Source organism: Mytilus galloprovincialis, chromosome 10 (genome assembly GCF_965363235.1).
Source record: "Mytilus galloprovincialis chromosome 10, xbMytGall1.hap1.1, whole genome shotgun sequence".
Classification (NCBI taxonomy): domain Eukaryota; kingdom Metazoa; phylum Mollusca; class Bivalvia; order Mytilida; family Mytilidae; genus Mytilus; species Mytilus galloprovincialis.
Window position 1 is genome coordinate 76,055,303 of NC_134847.1, and position 25,332 is coordinate 76,080,634.

The window sequence follows — 25,332 nt, forward strand, 5'->3', positions numbered from 1 at the left end:
GCTTAACAGATAAAGCAAATATCACGTTATTTAAAACACTTGGTTGATTTCAATAAAAGCTGTATACTAATACCACAAATAAATAGTACACAACCACGTTCATGAATTTAATTGAAAACTATTAAAATGTCAAAGAAATTGTCCTACTATTTTTATTTAAAGTCTGAGACTGAAATTCAAATAAAATGTAAGGAGGAACAGTGTATTTATGCAAGCAAAAAAAAAATCTTTTATTCATAACTTTTGAGTGATATCTATATATTTAACTTGCATTTTTATGTTTATTTATCATATGTTTAGAAGTAAATACAGTAGTTTTGAATATTTGATAAATAGCCTGCTGTTTAATCCATATCGCGCAACTTTGATGCGCACCCTTTATCGCATACCCTTTATCACACCCCACTTTTTTTTTACTTTTTTTTTTTTTTTTATATTTTTTACATAAAATCAGTTTTTATTTATGTAAGCTTAAGAAATACTTTTCCCTAAAATAGGTCCAATATAACATTCATTCAGGCGTGATGCAATTTATTGAATGACGTCATTGTTTGATATGTAGATGTGATGTCACGAACGTCAAGTTTTCATATTTTTTGGCACACTAAATGTTAAACAATAAAAAATACAAAACACACCAAAAAATACAATAATAAACAAAATATTTTCAAAACAACAGCATGCAAATTGTAAGGTAACCCAGGTGCTTTGGATAAGTAATTAAGCAGTTCTTTTCAGGCTTTTAAAACAAGACAAAAGCTAAGAACTGAAGGTAACCCAGTGCTATAGATCAGAAAACAGATCATATAATATAACTCTCCTGTTGAAATATATGATAAAGCGTATAAAACATGGCAAAATTCATATCACATGTCGTATCATCCCGAGACACCAATATCAGCCCAAGGGATGATATTGGTGTCTTGGGATGATACGACATATGATACAGATTTTGCCATGTATTATTCTCTATGTTATAGTCCCAAGTGACATTTTAATTTAAAATAAGTACATGTAATAACTTTGTTCAGATATTTTATTCCAGATTGAAAACCATTTTTGTAATACCAGTTGTTATGAAATCACATGACTTTAATATAAAATTACCTACAGCTACTCAGGCATGCAATGTAGGTCATTAAGGCAAAATTGCTAAAAAACTTGTTTTTCATACTGTTCATCTTTTTTATTGATAATTGGAGACCGGTACTTATGTCAACTCCCAAATCTTATATTGATCAAAGCATAATATTTCAATCAGTTAATTTAGGTCTGGATATGGAATGTCTGCAGTAACTGCTTTCTTGTTAATATATGGACCATTGTCATTTCCTTAGGGTTTTTTTTTGTTACCTATTCTGATATCTGACTCAGACTTCTTTTAAACTGTGATTAACTGTGTGTTTGTTTGTCCTACATTGTCTAGAGTTATTACTGTTATAGGGGATGGTTGATGAGATCTCACAAAACATGTTAAACCCCACAACAATTTCTCACCAGTGCCAAGTCAGGAGCATCTGTCCTTTGTTAGTCTATGTTTTTCTAATCTATGTTCACTTATATTTATTTTGGAGTTTAGTGTAAATTCCATCTTCACTGAACTAGTACATATTTTTGTTTATGGGTCAGCTCAAGTCCCCCTACTGGTATTTAGGGGATTTTCTCAGTGTGTTAAGAACCTATTGTTGGCTTTCAACTGTTTTCTACTCCTTGGTTGGGTTGCTGTCTTTTTGACACATTCCCCATTTTCATTCTCACTTTTATACTTTACTCCTACTGTTATTTATCCATATTATTATCATGACCTTCTGATGAAACATATGGAATGCAAATTATCTATGACAGTACATGTATTGGAAATAGTATTGTAACAAGAGGCTGACAGAATGACAACAAACCAGATTTTCCTCCAGAGGTGAAACCCTGAACAGTTGAGCAAGTATGGACAAAATCTAAGTACATTATTAGAATCAGAATAATAAAGAGCCCCAAAAATTAAATTTTTGATGAAATCAAACAAAAGTTTAATTTCAGAACCTTTGGACCTCAATGTGGACCAATTTTTTAAAGGAGACAAAAATTCTAAATTTCTAAATACATGGTTAGATTCAGCATTTCAAAGAACCCCATAAATTCATTTTTTGCTGAAAGCAACAATGTTTAGATTTGGACCCTGATTTGGACCAACTTGAAAACTGGGCCCAAAAATTCCAAATTTATATACAGGTTCATATTCAGCTTTGAAAGAACTCTATATATCTTCAATTTATGTTGAAATGAAACACCGATTAATATGCTTATTTATTACACCATTGCTGCTAAAAAATGAAAGGGAGATAACTCAAAATACACAGGAGACTAAATGTATGAGAAGAAGTTACTTATTAATTACCTGAAAGCTCTAAAATCAACTTAGGGACAGTTAGAATCATGAAAATTTACCTTCATTTTGTAACAGGAAACAACATATCATAGCCTGTAAACCAGTTAATCAATTTATTTTTGGTTAATTAAACTAATTAAAACTGAACTTCAACTGTTACAGAAATTGCTTTTAGGACTATATATATATACATGTATTAAATTCCAGATATTTTAGAGAATGATATAAGATTATCGGGCTGACACCTTTTAGTCATTTAAAATCTTTGTTAACACTGATAAAGCCTTATAGTCAGCTGCTGTACATCAACAATATATATGTGGAGATTTGAGACATCAATCTGATGCCCAATTCCTCATAGTGTATATATATTTTTGCATTTTCATTTCTGAAAAAAAGTTTTCAGTAAAACAAACAATAAGATATAAACTTTTTATTATAAACTATGAAAATAATATAATTTAAAAAATATTGCACATTTCATAAAACAATAACAACAAAATATTAATAATTCTCAATCATAATGGTATATAATATTAACAAAATAAAAACAATATATTAAATCTGTAGATAATTATTTTTTATCTTCATCAAATTTAAGTGAGACAATATGCTTTTTAAAGAGAAATTGTCTACTATTTTTCATTTTTCTGGACCTAGTAAAAGTTGACATTATGAAATGCTCCTAAAAAAGACGTTATCTATGTGTCTAATTTTCAGCATACAATCAAAGCTTCTTCAGATGTAAATAGCTGATATTATAAAAAGACATTCCTCGAATTTGAAGTCAAAGTAAGGATTCATCTATCATAAATGAGTTAATAGTAACAACAAGATGCTGTTCAGTGGGCTCGCAAAGTAGTAAATAAAATGTTCATTTGACAGCCCTAGATTATTAATCAAACATTTATTTGCACTGCACAAATATAAAACCAAACATTAATTGTATATATATGCTTCATGGTCACACAGAAGTTCTGTAGTATGTGTTTGTCCAACTATTCTTAATGCACCATTTTATATCTTTTTCTCCTATAACTGACTTCCATATACTAACTGTATAAATATGAACTTGAGCATGTTTAATCCGAACGAACCAATCAGTACACAGCTTTGACATATCTAGCATACATCTGACTGTCCTGGGTAGAAACAGTTTTTGGTCCTTCTTTAGCAACAGCTACATAGTTATTATAAATATCCTGATCAACTTTATTCACTGGTGGTATTTCTACTCCATAAATACTCCCAAACTTAAAAACACTTTTTGGAAATCTGAAAGTACAAATACAAAAAATACCATTCTTTACTTATATCGGAGTAAAAATTAAAACATTCAAATATTGCAAATAAATTACAGTCAGATAAAGTATTTCAGACTAATAAACAACAATTGTTTTTTTGATGAAACTTGTCAGTTTAAAAAATCTTTTAATGGTGTGTTTTGAAATTGACCTCCAGTTATTTTTTCGCCTTAAAAAAACACCTTTTCCCATTATAAATACAACAGTTTTGACCTCTATAATTTTGATGGTAAATATATGAATGATTGATCCTTGGTGTTTTATCACCACTTTTTAAGCACACTTGGCTGTATAATGGCAGCCAGTATTTTAAGTGGAAGGATCCATAGTTCATGTAGAGAACCACTGACCTTCAGCAGGAAATAACAATCTCAGTCAATTAAGATTGGAGTGGAATGCACCTTATATTAGTGTTGACAAGAGTACAAGACTAGTGGTCACTCTAGATGAACTCATAAGATACAAATATTAAGGAAATATGGTATGATAGCCAATGAGACAACTATCCACCCAAGTTCAAATGAAGTGGATGTAAACAGTTATAGGCAACTGTATAGCCTTCAACAATGAGAAAAATCCATACTGTATGGGTGTATATAAGAGGCCCAGACATGAAAATTATGAAACAATTCAATCGAGAAAACTAACAATCTCATTTATAACAGAACAATTTACAAAAATACAAATATGACTGACATCAACACACGACAACCACTCAACTACAGGCTCCTGATTAGGGACACACCCATAAAAAATTATGGCATGGGTTAAAACATGTGTGTGAGCACTCAACTCCCACATTCACATGGTACTGTGGTGTAATAGTACAACATAAGACCCTTATGTCAAATGGTATATGTAACTAATGTACCAACCTTGTCTATATAGAACAATAAGTATTAATCTGACAGACCGACAGTACTTACATTTCTACAGGACTAGTATCTTTCTTTGTATATCCAGCAGGCTGACAGCATTGATCACCTATTTGATGGTATCTGAAATATAAAAATAAAAATACCTTCAAATATTCAGTTATCTGACCCTATATAGTAAAAGAACTTAAATTTACAATTATTAATTAAAGAATAGAAACAGAGAATGTGCCCAAGAGACAACAACCAGACGAAATAGCAGAAAACAGCTCAAGGTTTCAACACACCTAAAAAAGTTTTTTTTGTGGAATAATCATTGATTTGTGAATTCAAAAAAAGTCCATTTAAAACAGTAAGCATGAAATATCAGTTGAATATGTGTATTTTGTAGTGATATGATTTAAACCACATAATTAGTAAACAAAAATGTTGTCCTGTTCAGTCATTGTTAGGAAAACATACAGTAAAAGAAAACATGATTGGAAAAGTTAGACCATAATTTGATATTGGTAAACAGATTGGAACATTATCATTATTCTATATCATTATTCTAATGATTGGAAAAGTTAGACCATAATTTGATATTGGTAAACAGATTGGAACATTATCATTATTCTATATCATTATTCTAATGATAGGAAAAGTTAGACCATAATTTGATATTGGTTAACAGATTGGAACATTATCATTATTCTATATCATTATTCTAATGATTGGAAAAGTTAGACCATAATTTGATATTGGTTAACAGATTGGAACATTATCATTATTCTATATCATTATTCTAATGATTGGAAAAGTTAGACCATAATTTGATATTGGTTAACAGATTGGAACATTATCATTATTCTATATCATTATTCTAATGATTGGAAAAGTTAGACCATAATTTGATATTGGTTAACAGATTGGAACATTATCATTATTCTATATCATTATTCTAATGATTGGAAAAGTTAGACCATAATTTGATATTGGTAAACAGATTGGAACATTATCATTATTCTATATCATTATTCTAATGATTGGAAAAGTTAGACCATAATTTGATATTGGTTAACAGATTGGAACATTATCATTATTCTAATGATAGGAAAAGTTAGACCATAATTTGATATTGGTAAACAGATTGGAACATTATCGTTATTCTAATGATTGATATACAGTCATATTAAGTTTAGTGTAATATGTAAACAAATACATTGAAAAGATAAAACACAGTTGATATTTGAGTTGTTCATTTCATTGTATTATTGTGATACACATTTTATCAAAGTTGCTTTATTTGTCAGTTAATAAAAAAATGTCTGGATGGTATTTTATCTATGTATTATACTGGATGTAGTAGATGATATAACTGATACTTTGATACTGTGATATACTGCATAACATACAGCATGTAATCTCTTTCCTCAATAGGATAAAGTTTAACTATTATGTGAGTTGATGTTTGTATCAAAATGGTCATGACAATGTCTATTGTGAGAGTTATTTCCCATGAATAGTTTTAGGCATGGATATTATTTAGCATTTATTACATTGGTTGCAATGAATTACATTGAATTCCTAGTTAAATAAAAAAACGATGGTTATTTCACTCCTCTGACGTCATACAACAATAGGCAATGTCAAGACGTTGATAATATCGGATCAAAACAAATTGAGAATGCGTAGAAAAAGATATAGTTCCTTACATTTTCTACTTTAATTTCATTAAAAAAAAGCTGTTTGCCAATGTAATAAAAAGAATAACTAATGGAAGAATTCAAATATCGAAAAATGTTCAACTCATGACCAAACAACACTGATAATTAACTCATGCGCTACGTGAATTACTGTGTTGTTTGGTCACTCGTTAAATATTTTTCTCTATTTGAATTCTTCGATTAGTTATTTTATAAGTATAATCATTTGGAATATGGTGATTTTCAATCATACATAATGATTATTGCATTTCATATAATATTCTGGTTGTAATGATGAATAATTTGTACCGGGGGGTATTGCTTACAATACCATAAACTTTACCCGCCACCAGCTGTAAATTCTTCGTTATAGAAAACAACTTATACATAATATACTTGTAGCAGAATTGTTTCACCATCTAATTACATCCTTACATTGTATATGTATAATATTATTATTATCATAGTTTTTATAATTGCTGTAATAAAGACTTATGAACCTAGATGAATTTGCTTTGCTTGTCTCAAAATAACATTGAAAAAGAAATGAAAATTTTTTATCAAAAACAGTTGATTCTCATCTCCATTGGGAAGAATGATTCAAAATATAAAGAACTTCTGAAATTAAATTCAGATATATCTAACAAAAGTGGATACACTAAAATGTCTTGTCTGCTTCCCTGTTTCTCATTCTGCTACAAAAGTATAAGTAGACGAGACAATAATTGGCTCTCTTTGTCACTCAAATCCTGATAAAAATGTGTTCACCATAAAACTATAATAACAACCTACCTAGCATAGTGAAGCTCATCATGTTTAGATGGGGGACAAATATTTAGTCCATAACTTGGATCCATGGTCCACTTAGATGATGAGTTTTCAATCTATTAAAAGCAAAATAAATAAATCAAAACAACTTCATAATATAATAACTGGGTCTGATATAAAAGGTGTCAATTAAGAAACAGCATTCATGCTGTGAACTATATTGCTCACTAAAATGATACCCTGTATTTAGTAAACAGTAGCATGATTCCAGCTTTCCAAAAGCATTTTGTAGTTCCTTAGAAAAATGTGACAAAAATGTTATATTGGGCCAGTATGTAAGAGAACGTACATGTATGAGTTATTGATAATAAGGCAGTTGATGAGAGAAATGCATCACACAGTATAGCATGCTCAAATGAGGCTTAATATCATTTGGAGCTTGAGGTATAATTAACGAATCCCTAATTTTACCTCATATCTATATTTCTAAATTGTTATGGGAAATATACATTAATTTACATGTTATAATTATTATGATACAAACTTCATAAAATGCTTGACAACATCCCCCCAATTAACAGGTATTGCTATTTTCACACCTTTTTTTCATAACGACTTTGTGAAGGTACATCAGAATCTGATAATGAAAAATTTCCTTCCATATCCATCCCCTCAGAGCTACTACTGCTTCCGTCAGAACCAGTTGATGCTGTTGATAATGTGGAGTCTTTCCCACTAAGGTTAGGATTCGTAGTATGCCTGAAATCATTAATTCATCCCATCATTAGATTTCAACTACAATAAATACGGCTCATTGGAAAGTATGTTTTGTTGTTTTAAAGAAAATCCATCAAACTAAGTAAGTTTGATTACAGACATTCTTTATTGATCATATATAAATACTATGCTCTCTCCTTCATGATACAATAGAAACACTTCGACACAAGAATGTAGATATGCAAGTATTTATCTTCCCTGAAGGCAAGTCAGATTCCTTTCCGACTTCCTCAGGCAAAGTTGATCTCAAAGAATTTGGCTATTGTCTGTTTTTGGTCATAGCTTTTCATATGAATATCCTTGGCTTTAAGTGTTCCTTAAAAGGTCAATCCTGAAAAACCCTTAAGACTAAATTTGTAAACGATTATTATCTTTATAGTGTTAGATAGAAATATAAATTAATATATCATGTCCAATCAAAAGAAGATTTCATCACCAATAAATTCACATTACAGGTGTAAGAAATGAAAAATACAACAAAGCAAACTTGTCTATTAATTCTAAATATCTATCCATTCTAAATATCTATCAATTATGTGGAAAATAGAAAAAAGTATTAAAATAAAAAGATAAAAATGTAAAGGTCAATTATGTGTCAGCGTGTAAGAAAGTGAGGACAACGTATCAATAAACATGTCTTTAGTAAGTATCAGGGATTATATATAAGTGCAGATAAATATTATCCATATATATAAGAAAAAGATTATGTATGTTATCATTAATGATACAGCAGCCCATCAGCACAAGTTTATAAATAAGATACATTGTACATGGGGACGACATGAATGAACCCTCCCGCTGCTAAATTCCAAGGGACATAATTCTGTTGAAAGAAGGTCATGATCAAATTCAAACTTAAACTCACCTTTATACATGTATAATTTAAAGTTTACAGATAAAATTCAAGATACAGTTAGTACAGACACAGTAAGGTTCATTCTCCGTAAGAACAGGTACAATCCAGTCCTATTGATCAAATAGTCTTTTTTGTTAGATGTATTTCTATTTGTATCCATCTGATGAGTTAAGCCTTTTTCAACTGATTTTTATAGTTTGTTTATATGTTGTACTGTTATACCACTGTCCCAGGTAAGGGGGAGAGTTAAGATCCTGTTAACATGTTTAACCCCACCACATTCTGTATGTATGTGCCTGTCCCGAGTAAGGAGCCTTTAATTCATTTGATGATGTGTTACATATTTTTTTTCGTTAATTTTTTATACATAAATAAGGCCATTAGGAATTCATGTTTGAATTATTTTACATTTGTCATTTCAGGGCCTTTTATAGCTGACTTAAGTTGTATGGGCTTTGCTCATTGTTGAAGCTGTACGTTGACCTTTAGGTGTTAATTTCTGTGTCATTTGGTCTCTCGAGGAGAGTTGTCTCATTGGCAATCATATAACTTCTCCTTTTTATAAGGCTTATGGTCCTTGTTAAGAAGCTCATTTGAAATCAGGTAAATTGTGTAAGAACAGTGCCAGTGGGTCTTATATTGCTTTTTATTTTGAAGATATAACAAATAATCTCATGAATGTTTTCTGGGTAAATAATAAATCTAATTTTTGCATGGACCTTCAACACTAACCATGATGCATATATGGATAAAAATACTGTCAGATTATGGTTTATAGTTGTTGCAATCTGAACCTTAAGGTAAAAATTACCCAAAGCTGTTCATGCATAAAATGAAGGACAATTATATCTAATTTTAGGAGTGTTTATTTTGTAATTTAACATCATGCATAAATTGACTTGATTCGTAGCTAATTAAATAGATCTGGACTTGTTCACAAATCTTAACCAGAAGAATTGAATAAAATATTGACAAAAGGACAAACAAAAATGCGATTTCTCTCCCATATTCATTGGGATAATAAGAACATATAATATGAAGAAAATAAAAATAAAATAAAATGGAAAAAAAAAATATCCTCTCCCAAAATAAATCTAGTATATATGTTTATGGTTATTTGATTCAACTGAATCACCCTCTGGCATGACCCAGGAACCCATCTGAATCAACCACTAGCACGACCCAGGAACCCATCTGAATCAACGACTGGCATGACCCAGGAACCCATCTGAATCAACCACTGGCACGACCCAGGAACCCATCTGAATCAACCACTGGCATGACCCAGGAACCCATCTAAATCAACCACTGGCATGAACAGGGACCCATCTGAATCAACCACAGGCACGACCCAGGAACCCATCTGAATCAACCACTGGCATGACCCAGGAACCCATCTGAATCAACTACTGGCATGACCCAGGAACCCATCTGAATCAACCACTGGCACCACCCAGGAACCCATCTGAAACAACCACTGGCATGACCCAGGAACCCATCTGAATCAACTACTGCCATGACCCAGGAACCCATCTGAATCAACCACTGGCACGACCCAGGAACCCATCTGAAACAACCACTGGCATGACCCAGGAACCCATCTGAAATAACCACTGGCATGACCCAGGAACCCATCTGAATCAACCACTGGCACGACCCAGGAACCCATCTGAATCAACCACTGGCACGACCCAGGAACCCATCTGAAACAACCACTGGCATGACCCAGGAACCCATCTGAATCACCCTCTGGCATGACCCAGGAACCCATCTCAATCAACAACTGGCATGACCCAGGAACCCATCTGAATCAACTACTGGCATGACCCAGGAACCCATCTGAATCAACTACTGGCATGACCCAGGAACCCATCTGAATCAACCACTGGCACAACCCAGGAACCCATCTGAAACAACTACTGGCATGACCCAGGAACCCATCTGAATCAACCATTGGCACGATCTAGGAACCAATCTGAATCAACCACTGGCATGACCGAGGAACCCATCTGAATCAACCACTGGCACGACCCAGGAACCAATCTGAATCAACCACTGGCATGACCCAGGAATCCATCTGAATCAACTACTGGCACGACCCAGGAATCCATCTGAATCAACCACTGGTACGACCCAGGAACCCATCTGAAACAACTACTGGCATGACCCAGGAACCCATCTGAATCACCCTCTGGCATGACCCAGGAACCCATCTGAATCAACCATTGGCACGACCCAGGAACCCATCTAAATCAACAACTGGCACGACCCAGGAACCCATCTGAATCAACCACTGGCAGGACCCAGGAATCAATCTGAATCAACCACTGGCACGACCCAGGAATCCATCTGAATCAACTACTGGCATGACCCAGGAACCAATCTGAATCAACCACTGGCACGACCCAGGAATCCATCTGAATCAACTACTGGCACTACCCAGGAATCCATCTGAATCAACTACTGGCACGACCCAGGAACCCATCTGAATCAACCACTGGCATGACCCAGGAACCCATCTGAATCACCCTCTGGCATGACCCAGGAACCCATCTGAAACAACCACTGGCATGACCCAGGAACCCATCTGAATCACCCTCTGGCATGACCAAGGAACCCATCTGAATCAACCATTGGCACGACCCAGGAACCCATCTAAATCAACAACTGGCACGACCCAGGAACCCATCTGAATCAACCACTGGCATGACCCAGGAATCCATCTGAATCAACTACTGGCACGACCCAGGAACCCATCTGAATCAACCACTGGCATGACCCAGGAACCCATCTGAATCACCCTCTGGCATGACCAAGGAACCCATCTGAAACAGCCACTGGCATGACCCAGGAACCCATCTGAATCTACCACTAGCATGACCCAGGAATCCATCTGAATCTACCACTAGCAAGACCAAGGAATCCATCTGAATCAACCACTGGCATGACCCAGGAACCCATCTGAATCAACCACTGGCACGACCCAGGAACCAATCTGAATCAACCACTGGCATGACCCAGGAATCCATCTGAATCAACTATTGGCATGACCCAGGAACCCATCTGAATCAACCATTGGCAACCATCAGACTTGACTTCCTTATCAATTGCAACAGAGTTTTCAAGCCATACTTGATGGATCCCTGTAATGAAATACAAAACCCAAATTTCACATGGAGAACCATTTGCATCTGCATCATTTGGAAAGTGAAGGTTTTATTTAATAAAGGTTGAAAGTTATAACATCAAGCAAGCAAAAGCTTTTCTGCAGTAACAAACCTGAAGAGTTTTTTAGTTCTTCCTTTGCTATAAAGTACATGTATTTTAAGACATAAAAACTAAATGTTAAAATATTAGTTTATAAAGCATAAATACAAACAGTATTCATTTACATTATAATACAGGTGGGGGAGTTTCTCGCTACATTGAAGACCCATTAGTGGCCTTCGGCTTTTGTCTGCTCTATGGTCGGGCTGTTGTCGCTTTGACACATTCCCCATTTCCTTTCTCAAATTTATTATTTACATTATAATACAAGAGACTTCCAAGAATAGCGCATTATAAAGGTCAGATGTAGCAAATTCATGAAGCTCAACAGTGGTGTAAAACATTGAAATGTCAAAGAAAACTAGTGTTTATCAGACTTGCAGAAATCCTAATTTGTAATCAGCTGTATTAGATTATATTTTGTTGAGTAATCAATAAATGACCATGAAAAAAATCTTCCTAATTATTTGAAATTTCATTTTATTCATTACTTCTCAGATTCCACTGTAATCCTGACAGTTTTCTGATTCAAATGAAAATCATAAGTCAGTTGTATACCTCCTGTATATTGTGTGCATGGTGAATAGAATATGTCTTAAGTTAAAAGTTGATTTTATAAAGTATGATTTATAGAAATAACTATATTGCAATCATAAGTAATTTATCATTTTTAGATATTGTAGATTTATTATTATTCGTTGGATACCAATCTTTGTGGGATTTCTGGGTACAAGTGAACCACAAATTTAAATGTTCAACAGATTACAAAAGTTTATAGTCTTTTATGCAGACACTGGTATGAAATCAAATATCCATGAATATGCAAATTTTCTACGATCCACAAAAATAATTGAATCCACTGTAGATGGAAATTTAAGAAAAACCACAAATAATAAACATTTTCTAACAAATTCTGCTTTATATTAATTAACGTTTTTAAATATTCTGTAATAATTATGAATTTAGAGATTAACAAACATTTATTACAAAGCATCAGTAATACAATTAGAACTATGTTAAGCTTTGAATCTTGTTTTATTTTTCAAACTACTGAAGTACTATACTACATAGTGAAAGCATGGATCTATTTTTTAATATATAGCTTACTTTCTGTCTGTCAATCTTAAACTGAATGGACTGTCGTCTTTGGTTGACTTAGGCTTATAATTCCTAAAAAATATTAATGTATAATTATCACTCAGCATAAACTTATGTATTTCATTTTTATGTTAGAAATATCAAGAAGTACACAGTATTGATAGTGTTCATTCTAATGCAACATCATTTGTAACGTTAATTTTGATTGGATAACGTCACTAATATTCATGGCATCAATTCACACTTGATGATATGTAAATGCAAGTGCAAGCCAGACGACATATGACTATGGCAGATTATAAATGTATGTTTTAACATTGTTTTTCTATCAGTTTCATTAGAATGGAGATAACAATACTGTACTTAAAACTCAGACAGCATTAATTTGTAATTTGATGGTTGCAAATACCATTAACTGGCTCTGCTAACACGTTGCTAGTAAACTTAATTTGACACCATTAAATCACCAGTTTATATCATGGGAACTAAAAATACCATATTCAGTTATCTCCTTATTGTCAGATATTCTTAGTAAAAACTATGTTATCACAAATACACTACCAATTGTTGCTATTGCTATGATCATTCATAATAACATATTGCACAATTAAAGTGGTTATTTCTCTTTTAAGTTAATCCAAGATAATTTAATGTACCTATATGCAGAGTATATACATATAATGGTATACCTAACAGAATGCTCCATGACCATGGTAAAGTGATTCTTTAGTACAGTTAACTCAAATGGTCGGTAGTAATCGTTGAAGTGGTTAATTCTTTCATCTGTGTCATGGAATTTCTCTACAGTGCTATCATCCTCAGATTTCTTCTCTATAATGAGCAAAAATAACAAAATTTAGTTATTCTAATGCAATTTGTATGTAACAATTTTTTTCATTGGATTACTACTTCATAATCGAAAATAAAACAACACCTACCTAGAATTTGCCGTTTTTATGTAAATTTATCCAAATTTGAAGCGTACAGGTAATGTAATAACCTCCAGTTTGTAAGTTTTCATTTGTATGACGTCACGTTTACCTATGACGTCTTTGCGCCAAAATCGTTCACAAAGTTTCGCGGATTTTTTTTTATTTGTCAAGTTTTATGGTATTATTTCTTTATGTAATGCATTAGAATCGGAATAACAGTACTGAAGTTGAAGAGTTGCCACCGTCAATTTTGATTTGACGGTCACAAATCTCCATTTTACTGTCTCCGCTAAACGTCGCCAGTAAAACTGCATTTGCGACCGTCAAATCTACAATTGACGGTGGCAACTCTTCAACTACAGTACTTTTATTCCTTAAATGTCTTTAATACCTTAACAAACTTTCATTGTCAAATTTTTTTGGAAAAACAAACACATCCTTGATAATCTCATCACTGAAATGGTAGGGTCCTTAATTTTGAGAAAAAGATATGTGTGAACATATATGAGACAATAACTCATACCATACCCATCTCTGCAAAAACCCCCATAAAATGAAAGCATTTCATACATATCCCCAAGCATTAAATCTTACTTTGATCATAAGGAAGTGGGAGGCTTCTGAAAACAGGCAAATCCCACCATTGGCTGTAACTGAAAAAAAAAAAAACATTACTAGCTAGTCATTGCAATTTTATGTAAAATTTAATTGAGGCTATTCATGAAAAGAAAATACAAATTCAAATTTCAAATTTTCAGAAGGTTATAGGGGATAAAGTATACCATAAGTATCTAGAAATCTTAAAGGCTATTAGAGCAATGGCTGCGTATAATACAATGCAGTCAAGTTTAGCTATTGATAATTAATTGATAACAATTCGGCATATATCACAAACCAACAACTTGTAACGTCTTATTTCATTGGCCGAAAGATTCAAATATAACAACAAACAACAATTGTAGTGTGCAGGTGAATTGACACAGGTGACTGACAATGGAATGTACTATGTTACTAAGGACGTAAAAACAAGGATCTTTGGTCAAAAGAATTAAATAAATAGTTTGTGAATTTCAAAAAGTGGGGTCAAAATATTATACTGATATTTTGTATAAAGTAATATTCTTTAGGCAAGCTGCAACACAATTATCTTGGACCTCATTATGAAAAACATAAAGATAACATAAAATACATGTAATGTTTTTATACAGATGAATATGTGAACCACTTTTAATTTCTTTCTTACTGACGCTAAGTAATTATCCTGGCAATGTCGTTGTTACTTATAATAATAAGGATTTTATAATAATGTTCCAATACAATAATGTATGATGGGTTGTATGTACATTCCTCTTTTATTGTTTTCATGTTATAAAATGAACACACAGTAGCTTTATTTAGACGTTTGATCATTCAGAAATAACGTATAAATGGATCTAATTGTCCCCGAAATATAGAAACAAACAACAATAATCTTGTCATTTGTGCAAGTGAAAGAAGACGTAGTGTATGCAATGTATTCTCATGGTCAGAACGTAATTTTTTCTTTTTCCTGTGAGGAACTAAAAAATAAATAAATACTTGTGGAAAATGTCGTAGTTTATAAGGAACAATATAAATTTAATGTTTTGGATTAAAATTTGATTAAAATTTATCTTTGAATTTCATACCGCAAGAATAGAGCTTTGCATAACATTGTTAACTATCCACCAAAGTGACGTGTAGAATGTGTGCGTGCTTAAAATATCGTATTTTTTTCAATATCAAGTAAACTGAATCAGGAGAAAAAAATCACACTATCCTATAAGTGGAATACCTAAAACTTACGAAAGTTTATGAACAGTGAACCTGACAGTTTTTAACACAAAACCATTTACTATAAAAATCAAGCAATATCTTAAGTATTTAATTTGGTTATTTTTTTAGGTAAGTACGGTTTCATTTCAAGTACAATGTTATATCATCGAGTCCGTAAAGTAAAAGAAAGACAGGATGATGATTTATGAAAAATCAAATAAACTAATAAGTAAAAGACAGGACAGAGATTACAACTAAACAGAAAATACAGAAAAAAAGTTTCATCAAAGACCCCCCTTCCCAAATCAAATTAAAATGGTTTCTCCTTTAATCCACAACCAATTCAGAGAAGACAATTGAATTAACTATTTCGACATGAATATTGATCAGTACATTTAACTTTATAGTATACATGTTCTATTTTTGTAGGTGTGATTTTATTACATTAAATACCTCACCTTCATAAATTTAGATATCAGTCCACTCGCTGCATTATTCAACCGGAAACCAGCCAGAAAAAGAAACCATGACCCCGTGACAACCTCTCCCACCTGACACCTGTGTGTCCTAAACCTTCATCATTTTTTCCGGTTCTACAACGCATGCTGCACGTTTTTTTTGTGGAGGAGGAAAAAGTTTATTTTTTCACAAACAGTTTAACAAGTTGATAATTTATATATTTAGTAATTTATATTGATATTTTTGTTTATAATTATAGTATATTTGGATAATTTTATATTAATTTTATCTGAATATTATGGATAAAATTCCAGCTTCAGGTACCCAAGAGGTAAGTGACAGTCAAATTCACACATCCAATGGTAATTTGTTGTCCCCTTGGCGTTCGGCCACCCATTCAGATGAATTTTGGGATAGAAGTTTGGAGTTTATTCCAGGTGTTTCTGGTGTCGGTCTGGAACAGGACTCGGAACCTGTTCCTGTCAGGACTTTGCCTTTCACTCCTGGTGCTAGTCAGTTGAGGTTATCTAGGCCTAGCAGGGTATCACATACCGTAACTAGGCCTGCAGAGATACCAACGTCTCCTGTGGCTTGCACGACAAGCAGGCAGGAGACACTACCAGCTGGCATCAGGAGTGACCCCTTTTCTCGGACTAGGTGGCCCATGAATTTTGCATACCCTCCCATGCCTATGGGAATGCCCAACTTGCCGCCTTATCCCCAGCCTTTTGATCCTTTTTCTGCTCAATCAGTTTGGTCTGGTCAGGGGTTTGGTGGTAGATCCTCTTCAGAGTCATCCTCCTTTAAGGATGAGATGAGGAGTCTTACCACCTCCATTCACAAGATACAAGCTACTGTTAATGCTAAGTTTTTGGAATTTGGTAACAGGCTTGATCTTATGGAGTCTAGGGGTCTGTCTCAGGATCCTGCACAGGATCCTCCCAGACCTCCTAGACAGTTGTTGGAAGACGACTCAGTTTCTTTGGCCCCTAGAAGTCAGGAAGGTAACTTTTTGGAGGACCAAGATGGTATTTCTGATGCTGATAGTGTAGTAAGCACAGAGGGAGATGCTTTCGCTCCTAAGGATCCTGCTTCAGGCAACCCAGAATGCCTTAGGAGTCTGGTCTATTCTATTCGTAGGAATATGTCGGATATGCCCATGTCGTCTCCACCTAGGGTTTCTTCTACTCCTTCAGATTTCATGGCTTGCTCAGGTATAGTCAAGCCAGAGTCTAAGGGGTATTATTCTTTTCCAGAGTCTGGGCACTTTACAACTGCTTTGTCTTTTGTAAACTCTTCTCTGGCTGAGAATCTTGCTAACACTAGCAAAACTGGTGGTAGTAAGTTCTCTGGTTTCGGACCTGCCTCTTACCCAGGGAGATGTAGATCTAAGGACTTTGAGATCCATGGATCTTCCTTGGGTATGTCGGCTCCTGCTTGTGACCGGGCTTTTTCTAGTTTGCTTGGTTCGAAACCTTTGGATGGCCTCAGACTTTCTCAAGCTTCTTATGTCAAGTCAGAGAATAATCTGAGGTGTTTGACTTTTGTTCTTGAGACAGCTGAGCACTTTTTGTCAGCAGCTGGGTCTCTGTTAAAGGACAAAGGGGAGGAATTTTCAGATTTGAGGTCTATGCTGCTTCAGGTAGACAAGAGTCTTGGAATGTCTCAATTCCTTCTTCTTGGTACTGTGGCCAACTTTACTCTTGCTAAGAGACGGGAGATTCTTGAAAAATCAACTGTCTCTGAAGCTCTTCAGCAGAGACTTGTCAGTTCTCCTTTGTCTAAGGACAAGTTGTTCTCTGTTTCCTTAGAGCAGTTACAGGAGGAGGTGAATAAGGCCCCTCCTGTAGTCAAGGTGGATGTGAAGGTCACTGATGGGAAAAGATTTGTCAAAACTACTCAGATGAATAATCTTTCTTCTTCTTCGTCTTCTCATCAACCCAAGGCTTCTACCTCTTCTTCTTCTTCACAGTCTACGAAGAGGCCAGCTTTTTCTCGTCCCAACTATTCAAGTGGGAAGAAAGCTAAAGTGGTTAAGGGAAAGAAGCAGGGTAAGTGATGTGTTGTCCCCTCCGTTGAATCGTTCCCCACTGGAAGAGGAAAATTATACTTCTCCTCTTCCTCATCTTCCAGTGGGGGGCAGGCTGTCCCACTTTCTAGATCAATGGGCTCTGATAACTTCAGACAAGTGGGTACTTTCGATTTTACGGAGGGGATTGGAACTTCAGTTTCTGGAACAGCCTCCTCTTTCTCCTGTTCCAATCAATCTGTCAGTGACAAAGGATTCTCAAAAGAATCAGTTGTTACAAAACGAAGTGAACATTCTGATTCAGAAGGGTGTATTGGAGGAGGTAAATCCTCCTTTTCATCTAGGGTTTTATTCCCGGCTGTTCTTGGTACCCAAGAAGAACGGGAAAATGAGACCGGTTCTAGATCTTTCTGTTCTCAATCAGTATCTGGTGGTCCCACATTTCAAAATGGAGACCAACAGGTCTATCAGGTCGACAATTCATTTAGGAACTTGGACAACCTCTCTAGATTTGATGGACGCCTATTTTCACATCCCTATTTCACACAAGTTTCGTCATTTCCTGAGACTGGTGTGGGCAGACAAGGTTTACAGTTTCAAGGCTATGCCTTTTGGCCTGGCTATTGCACCCCTAGTTTTTACCAGGATTTTTCAGACGGTGGTGTCGTATCTTCATACTCGGGCAGTTCTCATTCATTCCTACCTAGACGATTCTCTCATCAAGAATCATTGCCGTTCTCTTTTGGAGGAACACACCAATTTGTCTATCCTTTTACTCCTGAGACTGGGTTTTTTGATTTCATGGGAAAAATCAGAGATAATTCCCAGTCAGAGTTTCAATTTCCTGGGAGAACATTTTCGGACAGATTTGGGTCTAGTGCTTCCTCCAGAAGAGAAGGTAGTCAAGGTATGTCAGTTAGTCAATGCTCTGACTCAGTTTTCATCTGTCCAAGCTCGTCAATTGCTTCAGCTGGTGGGTTTCTTGATTTCGATCATGGACGTCATTCCACTAGGACGTCTACACATTCGTCCAATCCAGTGGTATCTGATGGAGTTTTGGCATCCAATTTCTCAGTTGTGGGAGGCACCTGTTCCCATCCTTCCTCGGTTGTTACCTCATCTTCAATGGTGGCTTCAGGAAAAACATCTTCGGAAGGGAGTTTTGTTGGATCCTCCAGACCCCAGCCTAACTTTGTTCACAGATGCGAGTCTGATGGGTTGGGGAGCTTATCTGGAGGGCAGGACAGCATCAGGCCTTTGGTCAGGTGTTCAGTTGGAGGAACACATCAATCTTCTAGAGATGAGAGCTGTGTTTCTTTCTCTCCGTCAGTTTCAGGCTGTGATTCAGGGTCAGTCACTACTGGTTGCCACGGACAACTCCACAGTAGTGGCTTATCTTCAGAATCAAGGAGGGACCCATTCCTTTTCTCTGTATCATCTGAGCAAGGAAATTCTTCTTCTGTGTCACAGTCTCAATATTTTTCTGTCAGTGAGACATGTTCCAGGCAGTCAAAATCTTCTGGCGGATGCTCTCTCCCGTTCCCGTGTTCCAGTGAACACAGAATGGGAAATTCATCCATCAGTGTTTCAGGAGATCATTCTTCGTTGGGATCGTCCTCATATAGATCTTTTTGCCACCAGTCTGAATCACAAATTGGAGACTTACGTTTCTCCCATTCCAGACGAGAAAGCTTGGGCAGTAGATGCTATGACCCTATCTTGGAAGGGAATGTTCAGTTACATGTTCCCTCCTTTTCGTCTTCTTCCAAAGATCTTGCACAAGATTCAGAGGGATCTTTGCAAGACCATTCTTATTGCTCCGGCTTGGTCAAGACAGTCTTGGTTCCCAGTACTACTACTTCTGTGTTGTGCGAAGCCCCTTTGTTTGCCTCTAAGAGAGGATCTACTGTCTCAATTCAAAGGAAGAAAACTGCATCAAGGTCTGGAGAATCTCCATCTGCACGCTTGGTTGTTGTCAGGGATTCCCTCAGAAAGGGAGGCTTTTCTGAGGGAGCAACCAAGCGTATCTCAGGATCAGTCAGACAATCTACAGGAGCAGTTTATGACTCCAAATGGTCTATCTTCTGTACTTGGTGTCTGTCGAGGCAGATTAATCCACTCTCTGTCACTGTACAACAGTTAGCGGATTTCTTCCTTTACCTTTTTGAGGAGAAAGGTTATTCTCCTTCTACTATAAAGGGATATAGATCTGCCATAGCCAGAACAATATCACTTTCAGGAGGCTCTGATTTTGGGGATAATGAGTTTTTGTCATTATTGATAAAAAAACTTTTGCCTTAATAGACCTCGTCAAAGGCGTTTGGTTCCTTCTTGGGACTTAGGTTTAGTTTTGAAGGTTCTTCAGTTTTCACCTTTTGAACCTTTACATTCAGCCTCCTTCAAATTTTTATCTTATAAATGTTGTTTTCTGATAGCTTTGGCTACTGGTCGCAGAAGGAGTGAGATTCATGCTCTGTCAATTTCTGAGTCTTGTCTCCGCTTTGCATCTGATAAGTCTTCAGTTACTCTTCTCACTGATCCATCTTTTTTAGCAAAGAACCAGTTACCTGATAAAGGTTCTGGTATTATTACTATTCCTGCTTTACCTCCCACATCGGATAATCAGGTTTTGTGTCCAGTGAGAGCCTTGCTTGTTTACCTAGCTTCTTCAGCGAAATTAAGATCTGCTGGTTCTTCTAGGTTGTTTATTCCTATTAAAAAAGGAATTTCTGACATTTCTGCCAAAACCATTTCTACTTGGATTTGCAATACTGTCATTTTGGCCTATAAATCTGCTTCTTCTGAAGTTTTAGTTAAACATCAAGTTAAAGCACATGAAGTAAGAGCCTTAGCCTCTTCTTGGAACATTTTTAATTCCTCCTCTATGTCGGAAATCATGTCAGCTGGTTTTTGGAGGTCGGATAGTGCCTTTTATAACCATTATTTACGGTCCATGCCTCTTCATTGTGACAACCTCTATTCTTTAGGGCCTTTGGTTGCTGCTCAACAGGTTGTTTTTCCTCCTCCTAGTGATGGGGATTCAGCCCTTCGTTAAATTCTGTTATCTAAATTTATGAAGGTGAGGTATTTAATGTAATAAAAATTAAATTTTTAGAATTAAAATTTAGTTTTGTAAATTAAATACTCACCTTCATAAATCAGAGGTCCCTCCCTCCTCCCCTTCATCCCCCTTTTAGTGCCTAGCATTTTAAGGAATAAATGATGAAGGTTTAGGACACACAGGTGTCAGGTGGGAGAGGTTGTCACGGGGTCATGGTTTCTTTTTCTGGCTGGTTTCCGGTTGAATAATGCAGCGAGTGGACTGATATCTAAATTTATGAAGGTGAGTATTTAATTTACAAAACTAAATTTTAATTCTAAAAATTTAATGTTCGAAGGTTTGAACCAACCAATGAAAACGATCGTTCCTTCGCCAGTTCCTCTAATAAAGCTTGTTTGACTCATTATGTCGCACGCCCTTTTGCTAAGCTTGGCCGCAATTAGGTGTAATGTGTTTGTGTTTTTTATTTTCTCATTTCAAAGATTTAACTTGAAAGGACTCTTATGTATTTAGTAAGAATTAATGATTTTTAAACTTTATAATAATAAAAGACTTATCTAGCAAAAAGTCCTTTTTACAATGTAAAATATTTCCCCGTGTGTAGACCTGTTAGTGATTCAGTTTTCTGGTTATAATTGTTTTACATTGTAATTTCGAGGCCTTTTATAGCTGACTATGCAGTATGGGCTTTGCTCATTGTTGAAGGCTGTACAGTGACCTAAATTTGTTTTTTTCTGTGTCATGTTGGTCTCTTGTTGAGAAGAGTTGTCTCATTACCAAACATAGCACATCTTCTTTTTTATTTATCTGTTTGTAGAACTAGACTACTCCAAAAGGAGGGTAGTATATATTACCTAACAATGATTTCACGGTTCATCTAGCAAGCAAGCTAACCAAAGATATATCCTTTACCTACACACTCAAGGCATTTTTGCTGTAACTGGTTAAAAATGATCCAAAAAGGGGATTAAGACACAAAACCATCTCCAATGTGTCAATGATATATGTTCTATAATTTTTAAAAGTAAAACATAAAACAAGTGTTGAAATATACCTTTTCCTAAATATCTTCTGAACACCAGCTAGATCTTTATTATGCAGGTAATAATCAGTCGGTAATTCCCATATATTAGGCTTCCCTTCCCGTGGTAAAAATACTCCAAGGAAGATATTGGTGGCATGTTGTTTTTCTAGATCTATAATATATAACATAAAAGAAAATTAAATGATACTCAGTACACGTACTATAAGTATTTGAATAATATTCTTTTTATTACATTGTAAGCAATAGGCCAACCATATTTGTTGTAAGGAAGGATTGTAAGCTGTACATGTCTGCCTGGCATAGTTCATCTGACCATGACCTAATTTTCATGGTTTATTGGTCAATGTTCAGTTTTCTTGGTTAAGTCTGTTTCTTAACAATAATCAATAGGTCAACTTTATTTAATGTATTGAATGATTGTAAGGTGTACATGTACATGTATTTCTCGTTTGATTGTAAACATTGTAAAAAAAATAAAGCTTAAAATTATTAGTAAGGATCACTTAATCTATAACCATCTATTCTAAATTCATTTTTTTTAAAACTGTACTATCATCAAATTTTTAACCATATATATGCATGTCATCAAAAGTTTTGGTTTAAGGTCTTTTAATAATCAGTTGAAAAATGTTATAAATGAAACCCTGGCCACATTATTTTCATGTTTTGAAAAAAATTATAAAGGCCAAATGCATTGATGGATTTTTGGTGGTAATTTACTTTGGAGATTTTTCCAATCTGCTATGCATTCATTCTTTTTGTTAAGATTCAAAATAAGATCAAAGGCTCTGTAAGCTTTTTTCTATTGTAATTTTCAAAACAATAAAATTATTATGGCATTTGCAAATATATTATGATAAGTGTGGATTTACATGTGAATTATACTGTAACATTCATTATTATGTATATCTCTGAGTCTGCACTAAGTATAGAACTATAGATATAATTAAAATTTTATCACAGTGTTGTTTACAAAGCAAAAGACGCACATCATATTAGAATTAATCATAAAATACAGATGTTGATCAATGCTTTCAGTAGGAATCTGACAAGATTTATTTTCCTTTAACTGGTAATTTTTCATCAATATCAGATGACCATGAACTCACCTGTGAATGTGTTACTGTAATATCTAGACACAGTATATAAAATATCCTTAGACTGAGCTGTCCATGGATTTATTTTCCTGTATCCCTCAATTCTGTGGACTAGTTGTGAACCTCCATATTGTAAAGCTATTGTATCTCCTTGTGCTTCATATAAATCCTCCAGCATACTGCAAAGGAAATAAAAGAGTTCCAATTTCCCCCTCTTGCTCTTATCAAATTAACCAATGGACATAACTCTTTTAAAAAAAGTCCTCCTTTCTTATACCTGTCAGAGATATTGCTAATATTAACCTATAGTTATATTCAAATTGTTTTTCTAAGAAAGCTCACACTTCGGATCACATTTTTGTACACAAATGTCTCATAGAAAAATATGTTTAAAGAGGCAAAGGTAAATTATATGTATGTTTTGTAGATTTTCTCAAGGCCTTGACAAGGTTGTTCGTATTGGTATATTATACAAATAATTACAACATACAAATAATGTTATATTTTATAACATATTGAAATCTATGTATAGTAATGACAAAGTGTGTGTTAAAGTAAAAGACAAAATAACTGATTTATTTAGATATAATGTTGGTGTACCACAAGGTGACGTTTTGAGTTCCACATTGTTTAAACTATTTATTAATGATTTGCCAGATATATTATCAAACAATTATGATGATGTCAATTTAAATAACGAAAAGATACCATGTCTACTTTATGCTGATGATCTTGTATTAATATCTGACTCAAAAGAAGGGCTTCAGAAGAGACTTGATACTTTGTGCACATTCTGCAAAGATTGGTGTATGGAAATAAATTTGAAGAAAACAAAGATTATTATATTCAATAGGAGTGGTATACTCCTTAATAAAGATTTCAATGTAAGAAATAATTCTATCGAATGTGTTAAACAATACAAATATCTTGGCATAGTCTTTCAAAATACTGGAAATTTTAATGAAGCCAGGAAACAATTATTTCAAAAAGGTCAAAAGGCCAGTTTTAAACTTTATAAAGACATGAAATCATCAAATCCTCCTATTAAAACTCTTTTGCATTTATTTGATCACTGCATACAGCCAATTGTAACTTATGGTTGTGAAAATTGGGGTGTTATTAACATTACTCCTAAAAGGAAAAAATTATCCCTTTCTGACATATTTAAAGATTGGGAGTTTGAGAAGCTAAATTTAAAATTTTGTAAGTATATTATTGCATTTGTATTGGTGTAACAAAGATTTGCACAAATGTAGCAGTCCTGTCTGAACGTGGTAGATATCCTTTTTATATAAATTTGCTAACACATATGTTTATGTATTGGCATAGACTACAGAATTATCCATCTGATTTATTGAAAAGTGCTTATTCTGAGTTAAAAATGATTGAAAGTAAAGCTCAAACTAGCTCCAATAATTCATGGCTCTCTAACATCATTTTCTACAGTGAAAAATTGGGTATTGACCTAAATATATGTAAAAATTTAGGCAGAAATAAATTTCAAAATTCACTGAATAAACAGCTCAAATTAAATTTTCAAAAAGATTGGGAGAAAATGCGGTATTTTTATTTACAAAATCAAGGGAAATTAGAGTTATTTTTCATTCAAAAGGTCATTTGACTATAAAAATTATTTAGATTTAAAGCACCCACAAAAACATTTGTTTACAAAATACCGACTCAGCAATCACTGTTTAAGAATAGAAACTGGCAGACATGAACGAATTACCAATGTATGTGGTAAATATGAAATATTACCTCGGCATGAGAGGATATGTTTATATTGTAATTCAAATTGTATTGAAAATAAAAAGCACTTTCTTCTGGAATGCCCTCTTTACAATAACCTCAGAAGAGATATGACTGATTATATAAAAAAAAAATACCACAGTTTAGATAATT

General features: G+C 34.3%; 1 protein-coding gene across 3 annotated transcripts in view; it reads right to left on the reverse strand.

The window, feature by feature from the left end:
* Positions 1 to 2,801: 2,801 nt before the first annotated feature.
* LOC143048407 (polyphosphoinositide phosphatase-like) overlaps positions 2,802 to 25,332 on the reverse strand; it is a 37,771-nt gene continuing 15,240 nt past the window's right edge. For 2 of the 3 annotated variants that reach the window (XM_076222086.1, XM_076222088.1), the window contains 10 exons: positions 23,443 to 23,609; positions 22,343 to 22,484; positions 14,540 to 14,598; positions 13,703 to 13,844; positions 13,023 to 13,085; positions 11,928 to 11,954; positions 7,615 to 7,774; positions 7,040 to 7,131; positions 4,614 to 4,685; positions 2,802 to 3,658 (listed from right to left, as the gene is read on the reverse strand). In XM_076222086.1, the coding sequence (XP_076078201.1) occupies positions 3,484 to 3,658; positions 4,614 to 4,685; positions 7,040 to 7,131; positions 7,615 to 7,774; positions 11,928 to 11,954; positions 13,023 to 13,085; positions 13,703 to 13,844; positions 14,540 to 14,598; positions 22,343 to 22,484; positions 23,443 to 23,609 (1,099 nt within the window). In that variant the 3' untranslated portion in view covers positions 2,802 to 3,483. The remainder of the gene's footprint in view (positions 3,659 to 4,613; positions 4,686 to 7,039; positions 7,132 to 7,614; positions 7,775 to 11,927; positions 11,955 to 13,022; positions 13,086 to 13,702; positions 13,845 to 14,539; positions 14,599 to 22,342; positions 22,485 to 23,442; positions 23,610 to 25,332) is intronic. The other variant, XM_076222087.1, reaches the window with a different exon arrangement.